Consider the following 22719-nt stretch of genomic DNA (forward strand, 5'->3'; position numbering starts at 1 on the left):
AAGTTCAACCACAAACTGTCGCATGTCCTGTCCCTCCCGTCCTTCAGGCACTCCCAAAATCCGCAAATTGTTGCGGCGTAGTCTATTCTCCAAATCGACCAGTTTTATATTGACATCATCTTTCTGAGCCTTAATACCATCAATGTCTGTTTTGTTATGTGCAACTTGATCTTCAAGTAAAGCAATGCGTCCTTCCGCCTCTATCATTCTATCCGTAAAGTCATTGCAAGATTTCGCCAGCCGTCGCACTGTATTCTGGAGTTTTTTACAAGCAGTATGCGTTTTCAAATGCTCAGCTTTAGCCTCTAGACGTTGATCTGAGATAGCTTTCAAGATAATATCTAGTGGGGCTTGGCTTGAGATCCCAGGGCTATAGCTATAACTAGCTTGATCAGCAAAACCTGTTTGGCCCTCCTGGCCACATTGGTCCAGTATAGTCTCTTGATCTACTTCAGTCATACCCCCGTTGGAGATTTCCTCTCCCCAATTACCGTCCGCTTGTTGATTTACCATAGAGATAAATGTAGCTTCCTTGCTGGTGTTTTCTAATGACGAGGTCTCCACTTTGTCCTCCAGGTCACCCTCCAAATCAGAGCCCCCGGAGTGTTCTGACAATGAGTAGAATTCGCTGTCCTTACTGCTAGTAGGATCACCTTCTATCCCTTCTTCCTTAGATGGATTCAGGAAAATACCCAGAGTTTGTGTAAGTTCAACACTATTATCCACCTCCGTGTCAGCGTTAGCAATAACGTCAGCAATAGAACCTTGAGCCAGAGCAGTTAGTGGTAGGGAAAGCACAGGGGAAACTGTTGGAGAGACAACTAGCTGCTCAAGCGCTTCCACAAAGGTTTTATCTTGATCAATATCAGCCTCCAAAGCATCATCAGTTTTATTACCCCCGTCTCCAACGGTCAAGATTTTTACCACTGGATTCTTTAATTTAGTATTGAACATTTGCGGGATTTTCGGTGTACCCGTTTGGCTAAGATCAAAATCATTGTTGCAGCCATCTTGTTTTGTTTTTGCCGCAAGAGCAGCCCGGGTCCCAATCTGGCTCTCCCCACTGGGTCTAGTTTTCCCTCCGCGAGCTGTCTTTGGACCCATAGTAAGCTAATAAAATTTGTTGTTTTTTTTTTTTTTTTTTTAACTGAGCAGTGCGGAGAGGAGAAATAGTATATAAGCAGAAAAAAAAAACGAAAAAAAAAACTAAGTCTGTGGCTATAGTATCAAAAAAGTCTGTGGCTATAGTATCAAAAAATAAAAAAAAATACAAAGCGAGAGAAGTGTAACAAAGTTTTTCCAGCTTAGAACATTGTCCGACTTAGAGCAGTATCAATATTGTTGATAATATCTTGCAGCTTGCTGCTTTTGTAAACTTTGTAGCGATTTAAAAAAAAAAAAGCCACCAGCCCTCTGCTTTCCATCTCACTGCACCTCACTGCTCTACACAAGTCCCCGGACTCCTATTGCTGCGGGCTTCCGCCGAATTCTCCTGACCTCCACACACCTCGGCGTCAGGCGCTCCTCCACCTCTCTCGCCAGAGACTGTCTGTCGAATGCCGCCGGTGTTTCAGTGCGTCTCGCCGTCTCCTCGCCTCCTCGCCGCTTCTCTACCTCCGATCAGCGGGTGAACACAGCGGCACCAAGCCGCAAGCCGCCACAGCTTGCACCAACCACCAGAAGCTTCCACCACACCGACGCAGTCGTCATGTGCATCCAGTCGGGTCACACACCAGGAAACACCCGGAGATAACCTACTGGGACCCCTAAATACGGTAAATCGCCGGATCGCCCAAACGGAGCTCCTCACACGCACGCCTGTCCCACAGGCGCCATCTTGCCTCTGTCAACTTATTACCTTTTTTAACTGTACTTACTTTAAAGGTGCAGCCATCCCACTCAACTTAAGTGTACCTTTGGCCAGAAATTCAGAACTAATGTTCTAAAAAATTTCCCATTATTGGTACCTGTTAAAACGTTTTTGGGGAACACTGGCTCCTGGGTCTAAAGTGCATCATGAACCATACAGAATCACCCAACTTGTAGACTCTAGTTGCTAGGCAACTAGTGCACATTCTTTCTAACTTTTGACTCGTGGTCTCGCCATTGGATAATGTAGACTGTGTGGTGCCTACATTTTAGAGTTTCTATAGTTTAGCCATCAGCACCAACTTAAAGAGTCTGCAAATGTTTAATAGCGCAGTCCACACCAATGGTTGCCACTGCCATTATTAACGGTTTCTGGGGAAAAGCTCAGAAATTTGACATTTTTTTAGCAAATGGAAATGGTGAAAGTTTGAACTCACAGCTGCTGAAATCTGATCTTTCATGGACCAGTCAAGGTCTATCACAATTTCAAGCCATATTTCATTAGGCCGAACCAGCATGAGCTCAGTCGTATCAGGGTAAAAATTAAGATGGTTAATGTGCATCCATTGATCAATTGCCATCAAGTAAAACCAACGAAACTTCATCTTCTACAGTGGCAGGCACGATTTTAACAGTTAGCTGTACATCATCAGCATAAAGCCGTACATTCCAGGATTCAAGCATAGCCAGTAATGGACTTGTGTAAGTGTTGAGCCTTTTAGTCATGCAAACTTGTGTCCTCAAACCCGCAGTGTGCCAGTCATAACACTAAAATGGCATGTTGACTATATCAAATGCTAATAAAGGTGTGATAAAAGCAGGACTTTGACACTGTCGCCGTCCTCTGTTGTATGTAGATCATCCATAATTCATGCTTTGAATGATTCAGTGTTATGGTGGCCGATGAACCCTGATTAATAATCATTTAATATGTTCATGCCCTCAATGTAACTCTGGAGTTTTCAACTCGTACCGGGATTTTTGATATAGAAGATCGGCTTTAGGACCTGTTTTTGTTTTTTAAATAAGTGAGAAATAACTACATCCTTCAGGTCTGGTTATTTCAGAGATAAAAAAAAGATATATCAACAGTGACGACTCTGTAGGTATGGCCATGACTGAATATATTGGTTCAAATAGAAAGACTGAATTTGTCTTGATTAAGGAGGGACAAAGTTAGATGAGAAACCTAAAGCCTGGTTTTCTGATTAAGAATGCCATAGGAGTTTTGATCAAGCACAAGGCAAAACAACTACTGGTAATAACACAGAAACTTGGGAGGATGACCTTGATTTGCAGCAGCATAAAATAATAGAAAAGCACATTTAAAGCAACAATTTTGCAGACACTCTATATTGTGAGCTACAGACAATTTAGGAGTGGGAACTGGAATAGCAAATTCTATATCTTATCTTTGAAGAGTATTAGATATTCGGTCATTGACGTTTTTACAAAAAGCGTGATTTGAATTTTTTCCATCCATCCAGTGTTTCTGTGGCTTTGATTTTTTTTCAGTGTGTTTGAATGCTTTCTGAGACCAGTTGAACAGACCTCTGGAATGTGCATACTGCTTTAAAACAGTGCCCCTTCTGCCTTTTATGTGAAGCTCTACTAATGAGTGCACTCGCTTTACACAGTGGAGTAATGCACACAACTGTCAAACAAGAGTCGACGACCTTTTAGTCGTCCGCTACAACATGGAACCAATTGGCATGGGAACAATGGGGTGTGATTAGAGCGGTTCTTTTAAAGATACAGTTTCCAGGAATTGCAATAATTGTTTCCATGGTGTAGCGGACGACTAAAGGTTTGTTCCCTCAGATGCTGAGGCAATTTCTTTAATCGTATCAGGCATGCATCCATTAATGTACTGAAGATGATCCTAATATCGTGTTGAAAGGATCGAAACGTTGTCGACTCTTGTTTGACAGTTGTGTGCATTACTCCATTGTGTAAAGCGAGTGCACTTACTGTCTCGAAAAAAAGCTTGACAAAACTTGCAATGTAACAACCTTCACTTGACTTGCCTGAAATGTCTATGTGTTTGTTTTGTACTTGTCATGTCCTAGAGAGGATACAGGATTGTGTCCCACTAGATTGATGTTTGCAACCACGGTTGCCGCAATTTTTCTCATTATTAAATTACTGTCCGGGTGGACATGTACAATATGGCTCTAATTTCAGTCTATATTTATCGTACCTGAGATTTGATTTGTTAAGGATCACTGTTTTTGAATTGGGACAACTCCAAGGTCTGAACTGATTGTTTGTTGAAGGCTGTCCGGGAATGCAAGGTGAAACTCTGATTCGGCAAGCATAACCAGGCTCTGCGTCGGGCCTGTCTAAGTCGCTGCGCGAGTCCAAGGTTTGCTCCTGGAGTCGCCTGAGCCGGTCGATATGCCAGCCTTCATCGTGCTCCAAGCCTCCAGACAGTTCTAAAAAACACAAAAAGGAGAAGCCTAATTTCACTCCCTTGCCACTTGCGTTCACCTGAGCAGGGGCAGTGGCACTCTTCTCAATTTCGCTCCCGAAGGCGGTTGACTTTAGAGTTGATCCTGCTGCTCATGCCGTCATAACCAGAGCTTCGGGGCCTGAATGCCAGGCCGCTTCTGATTGTAAAGCCCCACACTGCCTTGCTGCTGCTCTTTCGATGCCTACCATCTCCCTCTGACGTGCTTTCAGGTCCAAAGAAACCACAAGGCCCAGTATCTGGAGTGCCTCTGCCAGGTTCACCTTCTACATCAGTTGGATACTCTGTGCCCCTCTGGCTCCACCGTCGACCCCCAATTCCAGCCCAAGACCTGTGCCAGCCCTGGGTTTCTCAGTGCCGGATCCGAAGTCGTGCCCGAGTCCACATGAAGCACCTCTTCCTCCATTGGATAAAGCAGCCCCTCAAGTGAGGCAGCCCACTTTGCACTCCCTCTTTGTCGCCGATTCTGATGACTATGACCAGCTTGCTCAGCCCTACAATAATGACAATTGGTACAAGGGCTGCAGGAGGCTAGTATCCTCGTTACCTCTCCAGAAATGCTCTTTTCCTCCTCCCGGACCTGCCAATGAGGAATTGGATAACTATGCTATAGTTCTTGATGCCAGCTCTCCACCGTACAGGTGAAAACTAAGGTTCTTACCAAGGTCCAGCATGCAGGACATACCGCTGCTGAGCCCATTTAATGAGGTCCTGGCTGATGCTTTACTAGGGGCTGACTTTGCTCTGGGCCCACTTTCAACCGGCAAATTGCCCTATGCCATCTTCTTGCTTCGGGTGACCCTGCTTATCCTTTACTTGACAGCTGTGTGGTTCAGACCTCCACGAGTTAGTCTCATCTGATCACATTTCCTACAACTCGCCCTTACCTGCAATTTAATCAAGTGAAAACATTTGGCAAGAGTGTTTTTTTCCTCCACTAGCCTGGCCCTCTGCTCAGTCAACGGCAGCTGCTTTTTGGGCTGTTTCTCTCACGCCCTTCGGATTCAGTGGCACAAGTCCTCCCTGGTATGCCTAAAAACCTTTGCCCTGTCCTGGCTCAAGCGATACAGGATGGTCGTGATGCAGCCAATCTTACGATTTTTTGTGGCTTGGACAGCAGTTCCATTGAACAAGCTATTGGCACCAGTGTTGTCATTCTACGCCATGTGTAGCTGCAGTCAGCTGGGTTCTCAGGTGATGTTTAATGTTCGTGATAGACATGCCTTTGATGGGACACGCCTATTTAGGGACAAGGTTGATTCTGGTCTTGAGAGATTTAAAGAGATTAGGGCTACTGATCGCTGTCTGGACCTCTCCGTCACTCTGTGACAACCACACCATCTCAAATGCTCCTTACGCAGTTTTGGACGAGGCTCCACTTAACTCCAGCCTGTCCAACCCTCTCAGGAGACCGAGCAATTTCACGGTTGAGGTGTTCACCGCCCACGCAGCCATGGTCTGTATGTTGCCCAGTCTTCCACCCCTAAACCACTAACTGCCACATCTCTTTAGTGTGCCCTTGACTGAGCAAAGCCACCCAGTGAGAAGCAGAATCCAATTGCTCTTTCCAGGTTGGCAGGCAATCACTTTGGACAGGAAGGTCCTGCAGATACTTTGCAAGGGCTATTCTAGATCTGCATTTTTTCAATGTGAAGGAGAAATTTTAAATACTCACCGTGGCCCAAATATTGTCTGTCCTCAACCCTGGAGAACGGATAGTAGCATTGGGCCTACAGGATGCCTATTTTCATAATGCTGTCCTGACGGCTCATCAGCGCTACATGTGGTTTGCGCTAAGGGACAGGAGTATTTTGAGTTTGCTGTTCTCCCCTTTCGTCTCACCAGTGCCCCTTGGATGTTCACGAAAGTGGTGGTGGTGGCGGCAGCTCATCTTCGGAGATCTAGAATACCAGTCTTGGCCTCCGACGATGACTGGCTGTTGAAGATGAGTTCGCTCCAGGCTGTTGTCAACCCCCTCCAGACTACGGCAAATTTTCTGTTATCTTTAGGGCTCACTGTCAACATGCCAAATTCACACCTGACTCTACGGATGCGATCCCTCATCAGAGCCATTGTGGATGTGGTTTGATTTTGTGCCTTTCCCCTGGAAAGGGCGTCCAGAATAGTCTAGCTATGAGCATGATCTTTCAGCCTCTGTCCTGAATTTCAGTAGAGTCGACTCTGAGACTTCAGGTACGGATAGTCTCCTGCATCCTGCTGCTCAAGCACAATAGGTGGCATATGCCCCAAAGTGGGATCTGAAATCTTAGGGAGCCAAACAACAGGGGAACCTCTTCATCCACATTCAGATTTCAGAGGAGACTGCAAAAGATCTGTAGCGGTGGTTGCTGAGCCACGATAGGGTCAGCGCAAGACCCCTCTCCCTTCCCCACTCAGAGCTGACAATGGTGACCAATGCATTACTTCTGGGGTAGCCATCTGGAAGAGGTGGAGATCAGAGGCCTTTTGCCTTCGGCAGAGTCCAGACTTCCCATCAACCTTCTAGAGCGGAGGGCCTACCACTTGGTTTTTAAAACCTTCTTGCCGTCCAGCAAAAGGAGGCTGGTACAGTTGCTCATGGACAACACCACTGTTGCTGACCCTGTGCCAGTAGGCCTTGCGCCTCTGGAAATTGCTGGACCGCCAAGTAATTTTCCTAGTGGTGTATCACCTGGCAGGATCCTTAAGTCAGGATGGACGAGTTCAGCCTTTGGCACCTAATGCAATTACAGCCAGACGTGAGGCAATGTATTTTCTGGAATGGGGAGAATTTTGTCTCGACCTGTTCACCACTGCAGAGAATGTGTAATGTTAGCAATTCTCCATGTTGGAGTTTACAAAGCATCTCTCACTCGGAGACACTTTCCACCTTGAATGGAACTGGGGACTCCTCTATGCTTTTCCGCCGATAACACTCCTGCTCTGAATTCGCAAGAAGATCAGGACAGACCAGGTCCAAGTCATCCTAGTGACTTGAGCATAGACAGTTTGGTATTCTTAACTCCTGGGCTTGAGCGTATTTACTCCGGTCATCCTGTTCCTATTGCAGCAACAGGGCAGGGTACTGTACCAGGGCCTTCGCATTCTCCACTTTCATGCTAGGAGATTGAGCAGCAACAGCTGAGCACCTTTTGAACTTCCTTTTGAAGTGGTTGATGCAATCTTGGCAGCTAGGCATCCCTCGACGAAAAGGGCATACGCCTCTCATTTGAACAAATGGTGACTTGGTGAGGCACACGCTGGATTGATGACTTCCAGGCCAAATTTTCTGATGGTCAGTTATTTTTCCTGTCTTTTGCCTAGCAAAGCTTTGCATGGGGCACAGGTAAGGATTGTATTTTGCCCTTCTTACAGTTGCTATATCAGCCCTCATTGTTTTAGTCACAGTTTTGATGCTATTTTTGAAAGGGCTTCAGTAAATATTTCTCACTTCTCCCTTTGTCATGGCCCAATGGGACCTTAAACATGTCCTGAAATATCTGATGTGCGCTCCATTCGAGCTGCTTCACAGTAGTCCCTTAAGGCTCCTTACCATTAACACGGTATGCCCATCTCCATCACCTCAGCACGACAAGAGATTGAGCTTCAAGCTCTGTCCATCCACCCAAAATACCTCCGTCCCAGACAGATTAGTTCTGCAAACTCTGCATCCTTCCATTTGTCACACTGTTCCATGTCAGTCGAACAAACGCCCTACTGGTTTCTATGGTCCACCTCACCCTAAGTGGATTTTTCATTACAGTGGGCAGCTGCAGTCACCTCTTATGCATGCAGGGGATCCATCTAGACCCTTCCTGCTTTTACTTTCAGTGTGTGGACCCCCTCCCCCATGTTTGGCCATATCTTGGGGGCCCTGATAAGTTGAAACCCGCAAGAGGATGGGTTGTAAACCCTTAATGGAGGTCCCGATCTTGCTGAATGTGCCTTGTGGACCGTGAACACCGTAGTAGGTGTGAAGGTGTTCCTGTAACCTACTTTGGGGCTCTTATTATCGCATAACATATAAAAGAGGCACAGGTGCGCTGAATCTATGTATTCCCTCTAATTGTAGGTGATCGATCCTAAGTGTTGATGAATGGTATTAGTGAGCTATATATCTCTGGTGAGATCTAGTTCTTTATGTATTTTTTACTCTAACCTAACTGTTGCATTTCTTCTCCTGATGTTATGAAATGTGTCTTTTATGCCTTGCATTGTCAGGATAACAAGTATTATTTTGGGATGTGCATTGTATGTGCAATGATGGTCTTTTCATGACGTGTGCCACATATAAGTCTTTATCTTGTTGCACTGTGATGTTTGGACAGTTGACCAGGTGGCAAAGTAATTACTGGTTCATGTTGTTTATATGCTATACAGAAACGTATTCTTATATAATATTGTGTGGAGTTTGTTTTGCTGTGAATTTATTGTGTACTGGTGTGAATGTGCAGTGCAAACGCTTTACACATTGCCTCTGAGATAAGCCTGACTCCTCGTACCAAGCTACCAAGGGGGTGAGCAAGGGTTATCAAGGGTGTGTAACTCCCTTACCATAACTAGATTTTTATTGTTTATTCCTGCTTCAGCTCTTACATCTGGGAATCTTGTTGTTGCACTTGTGTTTTAGTAACTAAAAAATGGAATTGACCTTTGACAGATATACCTTAAGGGGTACTATTTTGCAGTGTTAAAGATGTTCTGCAGGGAGAGGGGACTCGCTGTGAGAAGGATCCACAGCATTTACCCTCAGACTGACCCACCAGTCATTTAAAATGGCACATAGGAAAAGAGCATCAACAGAAAACCAGGCGGGGGATAGTTTTGGGGAAGGCCATAAGGAGGACTCCGAGAATAATATGGGAGGGTTACCAGTCCGCATCCCAGAGGGCAGGGGCCCTGAAGAGTCTGAGGAGGATGGAGAGAATGACTCAGCATGGACGCCATTTGACAGGTAGGACTCCAAAGATAGGTAGTCCCTTGCTGAGTCTAGTTCCAGGAGCAGTGTCAACTCCCATGTCCTATCCCCTGAGGGGCATAAAGATAAACGGGAGGAGAGGGACCTGACTTTGCAGCTAGCAGAGCTGGCTGTAGACGAGAGAAAGGCTGAGAAAGCCTTGGAGGAGAATTAGGTCTAGTGGGCTCATAAACCTGCTCTCAGGTAGCTAGAAATTAGAGCCCCGGAGCTTAATTTGGAAGTTCTGGACCCACCACCACTGCAGGTGGAGTCCAGTGGTGGCAGCAATTGTGACTCTAGTGTTAGGAACACCACCCACATACCCACAGACTTGGTGCCTAGCTTCAAGGAGGGGGTGATATAAATCAGAGGTTGCAGGACTATGAGGAAGCTCTGGTAGTGCACCGGATCCCTGAGGAGGAGAGGGGAACTGTCCTGGGGAGCTATAATCCTCAGTATGGGAGGGATGCGCTACTGGCCCTAGAAGGGAGTGACAACAGGGGTACCCCACTTACAATGAGAGAAACACTGATCAGGAAGTATGGATTCACCCCTGAAGAGTTCAGGTTGAGGTTCAGGGGCAGTAGGAAACTGTCTCACCAGTCTTGGGGTGAGTATGTGGAGGATAGTTGTAAAGCACTAGAGGGATGGGTGAAGGGTAGCACAGCAAACATTTTTGAATGGCTGTTCAATCTGGTTGTCAGAGAACACATGTTCTGTTGTTGTTTTACAGGGCTATGCAGACACCTGTTGGAGTGTAAGTTATCTGACCCAAGGGAACTTGTAAAGGAGGCAAACCTCTGGGTCAGTGCCAGAGGGTCTGGAAAGGTATCTGTGAGTGATCCTAAAGGCAGTGGCTCAGGTTTCCCCTAACCAAGGGAGGCTGAGTGATGTTCACAGTAGCCCAGATAGGTACCAGTGTAATGGGATGTGTAGAGGGCCCCATGTCCCTTAACAGGGTAGGAGGAGAGGTGTGGTTGGGCAGATGCCCAGTCCAAGAGCCTGTATGATTCCCAGAGGTTGCACCAGGAGGAAGACATATTCTGTACCGGGGTACCCCATAGTGTCAGAAGAAATTGGGTGGGGGGCTGTCACAAGCATCCCACTGGTGATGGTGCCATGCAGTACCACTACAGATCGGAGGGTGCAGAAGGCCAGATGGAGATGTGAGACGGGGAGGCAGTACGCAGTGGGAGAATCAGAGGGTTCCTCCCAAACCACAGGGTTATCTTGAGGGTTTAACCCCCTTACCTGAGTGGTGGGTTTTGCCTGGCTTAGGTGCATACCCTAGCCAACCAGAAACCCATTTCTAACAGGCTCCATGCCTAACTGTGACCAACGCACCGTCTACTATGGTCTATGCTCAGTCGGAGCCTGATTTATCCAGAGTGAAGCTTCTTGTTTATGCTGAATATGCACAGGATAATATTTTGCAAGATGCTAGTGAACGCGATTAATCCCAAGATGTTTGGTTAACATCACCTAATGCGCCTATGGCCACCGAAGAAGCAGCATCATTTGCCACAATGATACGTAAGGCAGCAGAGACTCTTGGTCTTATACTACCCACACAGGAGGTCACGATTATCCAGTTACTAGAGGTTTTGGACATGAGTCATTGTTCACAAGAACCTTTATTACCTTTCAGTGAGGCAATAAACGATGTGGTGATGGGCACCTGGACTTAACCAGGATACTGCCCCCCAAAAAATCAACAGATTGCTAGAAGGCACCGGCTGGCTCTAGGGAATTTGGATTTTCGTCTTTAACACCTAACTCCAAATAGCTTTTAGTACAGACGTTGTCTGCTTGTACTAACCTCAATGCCTTCCCTACTACTCCTCCTAACAGGGAGTCTAAGAAAATGGAGGCTTATGTAGAAAGGGTATTTTCTCTGGCTAGTTTGGCCCAAGATCAGTGAACATGTCCTGTCTTTTAAGAAGATAATCTCATGCTTTATGGGACAAATATATTGGATATGTTACCTGCTGTTACACAAAAAGACACTTCAGAGATGCAACCAAGTTTTTCATTAAGTCTGGCCTAGATCTGACTGATAGTTTGGGAAGAGCATTGGATTTGAATGTGGTCATTAGACACCATGTATAGATCTGTTCAATGGGTTTTTCCAAGGATGTTCAGCATTCATTGATGGACATGCCTTTTCATGATTCCAGGCTATTTGGGGACAAAGAGGACTCAGTCCTTGGGAGGTTTAATGAGACTAAGGCTACAGCCTGCTCTCTATTTTTAGCTCCATCAGTTTGCCCACTTCCACAGCAGCCCCTTTTGAGTCTTTGAAAGGGATTACCTTCAGAGACAGTATTCACCTCCTTTCCAACAAGCCACCCAGGCCTTTGGAGGCCCTGGTCCTGGAGCAGGGCAACAGCGCTCAGGACCCCAGGGAAAGCGTTCTGACCAGACCCCAGACCCTCCTTCCACAACCTCCTCAAAGGCTCTCTAATTTAACCTTGGCGTCCTGCTGTCACCCAGTAGGAGTTTGAATTACCTGCTACTGCCGTTGGTGGCAGAGCATTACATCAGACCAACGGGTACTCCAAATTGTGGTGCAGAGTTATTCTTTACCCTTCCCGTCGTTTCCCTCAGAGATGCCACCACAACATCAGCTAGGGACTACTTGTCAATTATCCAAAGAGAGGTTCAGGCTTTGGTAATCGAGGTACTGGTAGAGGTTCAGACTCTTTTAATCAAGGTACTGGTTTCAGAAAACTGAACTGATTGTTAGTCCCATTATTTTCGTATTCTGAAACAAAGGACGAGAGTCTCATCTTAGATCCTCGGCCTCTGAACTTCTTCTTAAGTTAGAACAAGTTCAAGATGTTCACCCAGGCCCAAGTTCTCTTTCCCCCGGATCGAGTAGACTGGGTGGTGGCATGGGATTTGTGGGATTCACATTTTCATAACCCCATGCTACAGTCTATAGACACTACTTGAGGTTTGAGGTAGGAGCATTTTCAGTTCTCCGTGCTTCCCTTTGGCCTGAACTTTGCTTCTCGGGTGTTCACAAAGAAGATGGCCATAGTTGCATCCCATCTGCATACTTCTACTACTGGTTATGGAAGCGGGCTCACCTCAAGCAGCTGCAAACCACCTCTAGATGACAAGCGACCCGTTAACCCCTTCACTGCGGCGGCTATTCCGCCGCAGTGCTAAGGGGGCGGGGCGGCCGCATGCTGGTGACGGAACCGCTCCGTCATCAGCCGTGGTTGGGCTGTGCTCATGACGGAGCGGTTCCGTCATGGCCCCGCCCGCTCAATAGAACGCCCAGCGCAGGCGCGGAATCCACGCCGCGCAGGCGCGTCGGCAGGGCCATGACGGAACCGCTCCGTCATCAGCACAGCACCACCGCAGCTGATGACAGAGCGATTCCGTCATCAGCATGCAAAGGGTTAACATTGTTTGGGTTTACCAACAATGTGCTCAAGTGACACCTGGCTCCTTCACAGAAGCTCCCTTTCATCAGAGCCATCCTAGAAACTGTGCTGTTTCTGGCCATATCTTCCCCTCTACAAGTCCAGGAAATTTGGTCTGTGATATTGATGTTTTAACCTGCAGCTCGGGTCTCAGTCAGGTGAGCTCTGAGACTTCTTGGTCATCTGCATCCTGCATGTGGACCACACCAGTTGGCATATGGGGGCTCTGCAGAGGAATTTGAAGTCTCAGTTGACTCACCAGCAAGACAATCTATCAGATGATTCAAGTGTCCTAGGAGACTGCAAAATACCTGTAGTAGTGGCTACTCAACCACAGTTGGACCGACATGATGCCTCTCTATCCCACCCAGAGCTTACCGTCTTGATGGGTGCATCCTTACTGGGTTGGGTCACTGGGGAGAGGTGGAGACCAGAGGACTCTGTTCTCCAGTGGAAACTCGTCTCTACATCAATCTGTTGAAGTAACGTGTGATTCTCTTGGCTCTTATGTCTTTCCTTTCAATGCTCTAAGGGGCATGCATACAGATGCTCGTGGACAACACAGCCACCATGTGGTATTGCAATATACAGGGCTGCGTTGAGCCATGGGTTCTGTGCTTAGAAGCTCTGCACCTTTGGAAGTGGTTGAAGAATCAGGTCATATCTCTGATTGACCAACACCAGGCAGAATCCTAAAGTTCCGGAGCCAACAAAGTCTACCAACATGATCTAGTTGATCACAAATGTCAGTTTCACTTTTAGGTGAGCCCGGGGCATCTTCCAACAATGGGTAGCACCCTGGGTCGATCTTTTGTCACTGCAGGGAGCATGCAGTGCCACAACTTTAACATGTTGGCATTCCCCAAGAAGGTGTTCATTAGGAAATGTTTTTCAACTCCATTGGGGCTTGGAACTCCTATATGCCTAGCCGCCCCTGCACAAGGTACTCAAGAAGATCAAGTGAGACCGATACAAAGTTATCCTAGTGGCTTTGGTCCTGGCAAGGAGAGTGTGGCACCGGGAACTTTTGGCCATGAGCATCCGTCCCATTTGTGATGCCACAATGAGTTTGAAAACAGTGTTCCTCATTGCCGTTACATATGCAAGGCAAGTGAGTGAACTTTAGCCTTTGTCATTGATGACTCCTTATGTTTCCTACTTTATGACAAACTGGTCCTCCAAACAAGGGCTGCATTCCTTGCGAAGGTAGCCACACCCATTCATGGAGGACCGTCCATTACTTTGTCTTCTTTTTATGCAACACCTCATCCTTCCAAGGATTAAGAGTGGTTACATCTCTTTGATCTCAAGAAGGCCTTTAGTTTCTATATTGAGGGGACCACAGAAGTCCAACTAGATGACCACATTTTTATCGATTTTTATGGAGCAAAAATGGGCAAAGCTGTACAAAAGAGGACCATCCCCAGATGGACTGTCTTATTGTAGCAAAATGGGTTCTGTCCATTTATTCTACCTGGATTTTTCACTTTTGGATCACCTGGTTTTTGACTTTTTACTGTGGCTGAGCCTCACAACTGGTGTTACACCTATGGTAATCACATGGTAAATGGACTCTATGTTAACCTCGAGTGTTAGCCTTTTAGATATGGCTGCTGAGATGCAGCAAGGGTATGAGGCATTTGGCTGGTTACACTGGAACACTTGTGACGGCTACGCAAGAGACTACTGTTGTGCGCAGCCCAGTAACTACGCACAGATAGCCTGGTGCAGAGGGGGCTCCGTAGGATTAGATATTGACCTGGTTAGACCTTATAATATTGGTGCGCACTCCAAGGGAAAGTAATATGGTTGACTATTTTGTCTGCAGTGACACTTTCTGCTTTATATAGGGGGAAATCTGCCTTAAAGTGCAGTTTTGCTTCCCTTTAGCCTACAAAGTCCAAGAAGATATCAAACGTGGGTGAACAGTGTTCACTGGGTTTGATTATACAAGTTCCAAGCAGCTATAAGTACACTCTATGGGTGGTCCAGAATTTTTATATTTCTTTCGCTCAGATCAGGGCCAACGCCTTTTGCCACCTGCTGGGCCAAGTTAATTACCTCACTTCCCAGCAGAAGGAACAAAGGCCTCCCCACAGAAAGGAAGCCATTAATAGTGCTCCACTCAGCTCCTGAGGAGTAGAGGGATGGAGAAGAAAATCCGTACCCAGCAAGGATTCCAGTCCTCCCCTACCTTGACGACTGGCTGCTGAAGGTTGGCCTGCCCCAAGCAGTCGTTACCCACCTAGACTGCGGCAAACCTCGGGCATTTGCAGAGTTTCACTCGCAACTTGCCAAAGTCACACCTGACTCCCTCTCAGACGCTCCCTTTTATCTGAGCCATTCTGGCATATCTTCCTGAATGGCAAGTCCAGGTTATTCAGAGGTTCTACCCTCGATCCTAGGTTCGGTGAAACTGACTCTGAGGCGGCTGGGCCTAACAGCCTCCTGAATCCTGCTGGTAACACATGAATATGCGGGCTCTTTAGTGGGACCTGAAGTCTGAGTGGGCGCAGCATCAAGGAAATCTCTCCAATCTGTTCCAGATATCGCAGGGAATTGCAAAAGATCTGCAGTGATAGCTGACAAACCGCAATTGAGTCAGGGGCAGACCCCTATCACTTCCCCTCCCTGAGTTCACAGTTGTGTCACATGCATCACTGATAGGTTGGGGCAGCCATCTGAGGGATGTGGACATCAGAGGACTCTGTTTCCCATAGGAGTCTCCGCTCCACATCAGCCTTTTGGAGTTGAGAGTGATCCACTTGGCATTGAAAGTTCTGTGACTGGGAGAGCCTTGGTTAGATCTATTCGCCACTGCCTAGAACAAGCAATGCCAGTGCTTCTATGCAGTGGAATTTCCAAGGCGGCTCTCACTCGGAGACACATTTAATCACAGATGGCATTCTGGCCTCCTGTATGCTGTTCTATCAATTCCACTCCTGCCCAGAGTTCTCAAAAAGATCGGGAATGACCCGGCCAAAGTCTTTTATTATGGCTCCGGAGTTGAGCACAGAGAATATGATGTCCTGGACTCCTGAGCATGAGCATCAGTCCTCCGATCAGGCTGCCCCTTTGATAGGATCACCTGTCACAGCAACAGAGCAGGGTCCTGCACCTGAACCTTTGCACGCTCCACCTTCGTGCATGGCTATTTAGAAGCAGCGGACAGTCTCTGACCTGCTGAATCATTCTAGAAGCCAAGGTCCCTCATCTAAGTCCATATGTGCCTACCGTCGGGACAAGTTTGTAGCTTGGTGCACTGCCAAACATATTAATCTTTTCTCTGTACCCTTATCTGACCTCTATGTTTTTTTTCCATCTCTAGCTGATCAAGACTTTGCTTTGGGCACAGTTAAAAGGTGTGTTTTAGCCATATGGCCTTATCTTATGGTATTTTGCTTATGCCAGATCAGCTTTTCCTGTTCAAGTCTCCAGTTGTGACACTTTTCCTGAAGGGACTTCAGAATGTGTTTCCTCCAAAACCCTTCATTGTCCTCCGATGGAACCTTCATTTGGTATTAAGTTTTTTTAAGTGTTAGCCTTTCGAGGCCAATCATAGTTGCTCTCTACGTCTTTTGACCATCAAAACAGTATCATCTTAGTGGCCATTACATTAGCCAGGAGGGTTGTCGAGCTTCAGGCTCTCTCTGTGCACCCTACATACACTAACTTCTTTCTAGAAAAGCTGGTTCTCCGCATGTGTGCCTCTTTCCTACCAATGGTGACGATGTTCCATGTCTGTCAGAAGATCACACTTCCGTCCTTTGCTCTGCCTCACCCTTCTAACAAGAAGGAGAAACGCCACCAAGACAATGAGAGGGAAAGCCATGCAGAAATAAACAATCTACAAATTAATTGTGCTCTTCATTAAGATCTGCTACGCATTGGCCAGGAAGCAACCCCCTGAGGGCTTGCAGGATACTCCCTCCAGAGCCAAGGCTGTGACCACTGCATTAGGTCCTTCTAGAACCTTAGTGTCTGCTAACTGGTACATTGGCTTTTTTAATCTGGCGTGGAAATGTCTCAAAAAGAAACTGATGTCAGTGTGCTGGGGCGGTGCCTCTATACCGTGGACATCACTTCTGTTACAGAGAGCGCCGAAGTGGGGCTGATCAACTCCACCTACTGACATGCAGAGGTACTTCTCAAGATTTTCCAGATCCAATTTAACGCCTGGGGAATATTCTAAGGTAAGAAACCTGCATCTAGATAGAGTCTCTAACAGATAAGGCATTACCGAAGGTAAGTAACTTGTCCTTTAATGGTGCTTTCTTAAGACTTCATGTCTGTTGGCACAGACAGACTTGTGAGGAAGCAGGCTTTTTGTAGGGTTCACCAGATTTGTTACCCCAATTGTGACTAATATGCACTAGTGCAATGGCTTTGAAATGCCCTGAGCCCTGCTAATCAGGACTCATAGGATGTGGTCTGAGTACATAGGTGATTGACCCATACCCAATTAGCATGGCTTACCTTACTTGTAAGTCTTTAGTATATAGTAGTGGGGGTACCTAGGACTGTAAGTTAATGTCACTCGTGGACTGCAGCATTAGTTGTGTCACCACAAGTTTGACAAAGTAAAACATGTCTCCCAGACTGCCACTGTAGACTGGTAGAGCAGTTTTAACTGCTAACTCAACTTTGACATTTAAGGTAATGGCAAAGTCCAAAACTCCCTCTGTAATATATGTGTCACCCATACAGCAGGCCTTTCAATTCCTACGGCAGGGTGCAATATATCACAAAGTGGAACATAAGTTTTACATGTTCTAACAATAAAAACTTGCCATTGTTGTTTTTACTATGAGAGAGTTTGGTAGCCCCATTGTCGAGTATGGAGTTACATGCTCACAACTCAGTTGTGCTAACTTCTGATATAGACTACCAAAGTTGGTACTTCAAGGTATCAAACAACTCACTACATTACGCCTGGCTTGATGCCTAAGTCAAAATTAATGTAACTAGTTGCCACATGCTATTTTTTGGAAGTTGCCACTCTGTTGTCCAGTTTTTCAGTAGCCATTTTCTGAGGCTTGCCATGAGACATCCCTCTGCCATCATGGGGAGACATGTTAACAATAGAGGCTTCAACTGGAGGAGATGCTACCTCATCCTGGCAGAAATCCTTGTGTTGTTGGCCCAAAAGATGCGCGGCAAAGTGTAAGTCATCTTTGAAGGAGAAGTAGTGCACAAACACAAGAGGGGCTGCTCTATTGTTTAGGTAAACAGACTGGCAGCGAGGACAGATAGAGAACACTGACCAAACTGATGTTTCCATCGGCATATAGCCCACAGGTAGTCACTAGGGTGGGCTGTTGAGCTCCTCACACCAAGAGAGGGGTCGGACATCTTAGGAGTGGCAGAATATAGCACTCTGGGAAAGCTAGATGCCACCCTTTACAGGAAGTTATCAGGCGGAAGGGAACCTAGTAGCCTGTTGACTCATGACAACGACCTCCCCTGAGAGCACTTTCTGGGATTAAAATGGGCAACACTGGCATCCAGATCTCTGATGCCGCTTTACTGGATGAAGAGAACCGAAGGACTGCCCTACTGACCCTGGAACTGGCAAACAAGAGGCTGAACCGAATTTGGACTGCACCTACTGCTCCCTAGGCTAGCGAATGAAAGGACTGTGCCTGCTGTTTTTTGCTCATTGAAAAGCGGTCTCCTGAGCCCAGGCAGAATCAGAGACTCCAAGAGTCAGTTGACTGACTTCCTTTTTCCAGCACAGGGCCACAAAAGCTGAAAATGCCTGCTGGAAAACAGTTGGTATCCCAGATCGCCGCTCTTGCCCCAGGGCAGCTCAAGGAACACAGACCGGATGCTTTAAAGTTGTACCAGAGTCTTCTGGACCTGTGAGAGTCATCGGAGTGCAGTTGGAATTCCCAGAAGGAGAGATACAGACAAAAGAAGGAACCACTTAAATCGATGTGCCATGTGACTGGTAGCCCAGCTGTGACTGGACTTCTGATGACCCGTAGTGGACTTTGTGGGATGTTGACCCTTGTGGCCAGAATCACCTCACCAGGACCATAGACCAAGGAGTAGCCCCAGGAAGTCTTCCATCGACTGCACAGCATCTTCGATATCCTTGACCAACTTCAGCATCCTGTAGCCCCTGCATCAGAACCACTTTATACAAGTCAATGGCAACGAGCCACTAATGCTGGAACTGGACTGAAGACTGCTTTTCTTGAGGAGATAACTGTTTTGTTTGACTGTGCTGGACCCCTTGGCTGACTCCCGGCCAGAATTAGTCTCCCAAAGTAATCCTAAGACGGGGCTTAGAAACCTGCAAAAGTTTTCCTTGAAAAAGTATTGAAGTGTCAAATGTTTTGAATTTGCCAATGCTTGTTCGCTGTTAAGTAAACAGTCCTGGTTTCTTGCTTCTTGTATAATCTAGATCTCTGAAATCCTCCGGTGGATCTTTTTCATTTTGATATTCATAAATATCTACAAATATACTTTATATTTATAAATTGGTGTTGAAATTCTTGAATATCAAGATTATTTCTTCTTCAATTGTTTTGGTGCTGTATAAATGCTTTACTCTAGTTCTTTTGTTTAAGCCTGATTCCTCAGTCACAACTACCCAGAGCTACGCTTTAAGAAACTAAACCTGACTGGTCCTAAAGGGGTTTGTAGTGTTTTACGTGGTGAATTACACCTCATGTCCTCACAGGAGTACAGAAAGAAGATTTCACCAGCGCAGGCAGGTGACATATATCATATGTATATATTCTTTTTCCGGAATGACAACCTCGCAAGACAGAGTGGCACAAGTCCGCATAACTCCACCTGCTGGGGCTGGTGGGAATTTCTATGTAAAATTGTTCATATCCAGTCTGACGCCGGGAGGTATTCAACAGGTGAGGAATCTGCAGTTAGATATCTTTACTAGAAAAGGTGTTAACCAAAGTAAGTAACGTGTTCTTTTAGCTATTTAATAATGAATATTGCTGTAGTGCTGATTGTTAATGTGCGTGTTTGTTTGTTTCTAACGGGTAATGAGGTGTCTCTTGTTTGCATTTTAAATGTTCATGTCTCGTCTCTTACAGGGCGTATTTCTTTCTCGTCTGGTAAACGATTTCTCTCATCTGATTGATGAGATTCTTTTCCGAAATTTCGATGTGGGTTTCTCAGGGCAGAGACAGAATCTGGTGCTGCACGCCCTGTCTCTTCTGCGACGCAGCGTCTCCCTTTACTGCCTCTCACCGGGTGATGTCTTTGTCCTGCCGAAGGATTGCGAGACAGCAGTGAGTGAACTGAGCCTGCACAGTGCTACAATCCTGCCCGTCTTTGCCAGTGAGGCAGTGGGCGGTGAGTTTCTAGCTTCCAAGGTCGAGTGCATTTTCAGCCCATGTAAAAAAGTATATTTTTGACACTTAAACGTTTTAGGAATAGAGACCACGGCGAATCGGGATCTCATAAAGTATCGCCATCTTCTACAGTGACCCAGTGCCTCCCAAGAGGTGTGGCTCTGAAGGCAGTCCACTCCCATCCTAAGCCAGCAGGAATCACTGTAAAGAGAAAGGGTGGTAAACTGGTACAACTCTGCTCATCAGTTACACGGTTTCTTCACGAGATGGCAACGCCACCAGTGGATGCCACTCAGAGGAGTACGTTGTCCTCTCTCCGCAACGCCATTTTTTATCCTTTAGTGCACTAGTGTGAAGAAGTGATGTCCAGGGCGGACTGCTCTCCCACAGCTATATCAAATTAGTTTATGCATTTTCAGTTGAATTTATAAAAACCCATCCCTAATCCAAACGATGCTATTTTGAGTTTGCCTATGAGTGAGAGCTGTTTGGATGGGGTGTAAGTCGCCTTGGATATAGGAAAGTTTTTCTCATTCAATAGCTCCCCTTCCCCTTGCCTAGTTTTTCACTGCTCTCCTTGTTCCCATTTATGTGCTCTCCCTGTTCCATTCCATATCCCGTCTGAATTTCTTTTTTTACATTCTTCCTTGCTTTGTTTCTGTCCATCCAAACGTCCCTCTCTCCCTTCCTACCTGTACATCTTACCAACCTTTGTTTCTTCTTGCAGCTTGCGCTGTGAATGCCCTCATCACAGAGATGGCTGCTTTCATCGATTGTGTAGAATTGCATTCGGAGATTCTACTTGGTCAGGAGGAAATCAACGATAAAGCTCTGTGTCTCTGCCACCTCCTGCCTTCCGATGTTCTGCTGATGATGGTAACTGACCTTTTACTTTAACATATCGCAGGCTATATTTTGCGTCTTTGTTGTGTCAACATCCTATCTGTGACGTGTGGCATCCTGCAAAGGATACAACTGACAGTAAATCTACTTCCTGTAGAAGCCTGTCTGTTACTTCCTGCAGTTGATACAATGCCACTCCAGATGACTTCTTACTTGTGATATCCTGTTGTTGACTGTACATAAAAGCCTCACTGGGTTAGCCATCCCTGTTGTAATCCTTAGACTTAATACACTTCCTTTGATACACTGCTGAGGGAAGCCACTGACCTACTACACCCGCTCCTCCCTGGAATTCTCCCATTAACAGCTTTCCTGATGTCATCTTGCTTGCGCTGGCCCACTTGCTACCATGTGATGTTTTGACCAAGACCAATTGCTTTTGTATGTCAGGACAAAGTGTACTGCTGAATAGAACGGTACTGCATAGAATCTACTACTACATTTAAAAGCTGCTTATTAGAAACGACATCATCATGTCAGTAGTACATCTGCATCAGTGATAATCCTAAGACTACCCATTGCTCAAACCCTAATGCTTCCTCCTAAACCTGACTCTTACCATAACCCTGTCAAACCCGTTCCATAAACGTTCACCTTATTCTAACTCTAGCCTAAAACCTAAAACAAAAGGTATCTTAATCGTATCTCTTAAATGAATCATAAAATGAACTCTACGACTAATTCAAAATCTTAATTTAACCATGTACATAAGTCTAAACCTAGCTCAAACCTTATAAATATTCCCTCGCTCTAAGCCATGACTTTAACCGTAGCCCCAATGTCCTAACCTCAGTCAATGTAGGTTGGTCAATATAGATGTTTCTGTATGTAGTGGTGAACTGTGGTGTATGACACTATAATGACTTCGATGTTCTGGAACATTGATGTGAATTCCCCTTTTGATTGGTGCTTCCCTTCTGCAAAACTTTACCAGCAGTATCGACCTTCTTAGTGCTCATTGTGACTGCCAACCCCTTGTATATCTTTCCTGCAACTACCAGCGTCTGAGGGCAATTCTATCTCCCCCTATGACATGCTGTCTGCTAATGTGGTTATTTCTTTGGTAAATATACTCTTATTTCTCACACGGTCTTCAGAATTCCCACGCAATTTTCAACTTTTATGTAAACTTGATGTCGGTCTTTCCTAGCAGGCTAACATATCTATGAGTTTACCATTCAAATTGATGATGAAAATACATAATCACTGTTCATTACTAAAACACTGGCAATATTTGAAAACAGTTTATGGAACCAAAAGTGATAAGAGAAACTAATAACACCTTTACTGTTTTGGCATTCCAAATATTTGGCCAACAGTATTTCGCGTACAGATTTGCTTCTAAAGGTCGTCAAATAAAGAACAAACAGATGGGACATCGTCACGAGCCATGGATCCTAGGCCCAAACAGTTTACAATTGTCTTCAAAATAAGAGACATTGATGCAGTTTACTAAGCGTACATCCAAGGGAAGGCACCTTAAATGCAAATAAGAAGGAAAAAAACCAATTTCATGATATATAGTTGTTTCTTTCCTATGCCTGAAGATAGTGAGGGGTCGTTAATTTTTAAATACAAGAAAATACCCTTGAAATGGGTACACTTATTTGCACATTTGTGTTACTCTGGTTTTCAAAATGTTTTAATTTGCTTATTTAGTACTAAATCTTGAGCAAGGTCTAATTCTGCTAGGGCATGCTCGAAATTGGCATTAAATTAATATTTTAATGTTGGTAGTGTTGAGCTGAACAGGCTGCACGGTACTGGATGTGCACCCTTGCC

At 45.8% G+C, this 22719-nt stretch overlaps 1 protein-coding gene across 3 annotated transcripts in view; it reads left to right on the forward strand.

The window, feature by feature from the left end:
* The window catches only part of GPAT2 (glycerol-3-phosphate acyltransferase 2, mitochondrial), a 1306638-nt gene that overhangs the window by 1059452 nt on the left and 224467 nt on the right, over positions 1-22719 (forward strand). For all 3 annotated transcript variants that reach the window (XM_078667014.1, XM_078667016.1, XM_078667015.1), the window contains 2 exons: positions 19774-20035; positions 20762-20910. In XM_078667014.1, coding sequence (XP_078523140.1) covers positions 19774-20035; positions 20762-20910 — 411 coding nt within the window. The remainder of the gene's footprint in view (positions 1-19773; positions 20036-20761; positions 20911-22719) is intronic.

Source organism: Lissotriton helveticus, chromosome 11 (assembly GCF_964261635.1).
Source record: "Lissotriton helveticus chromosome 11, aLisHel1.1, whole genome shotgun sequence".
NCBI classification, from domain to species: domain Eukaryota; kingdom Metazoa; phylum Chordata; class Amphibia; order Caudata; family Salamandridae; genus Lissotriton; species Lissotriton helveticus.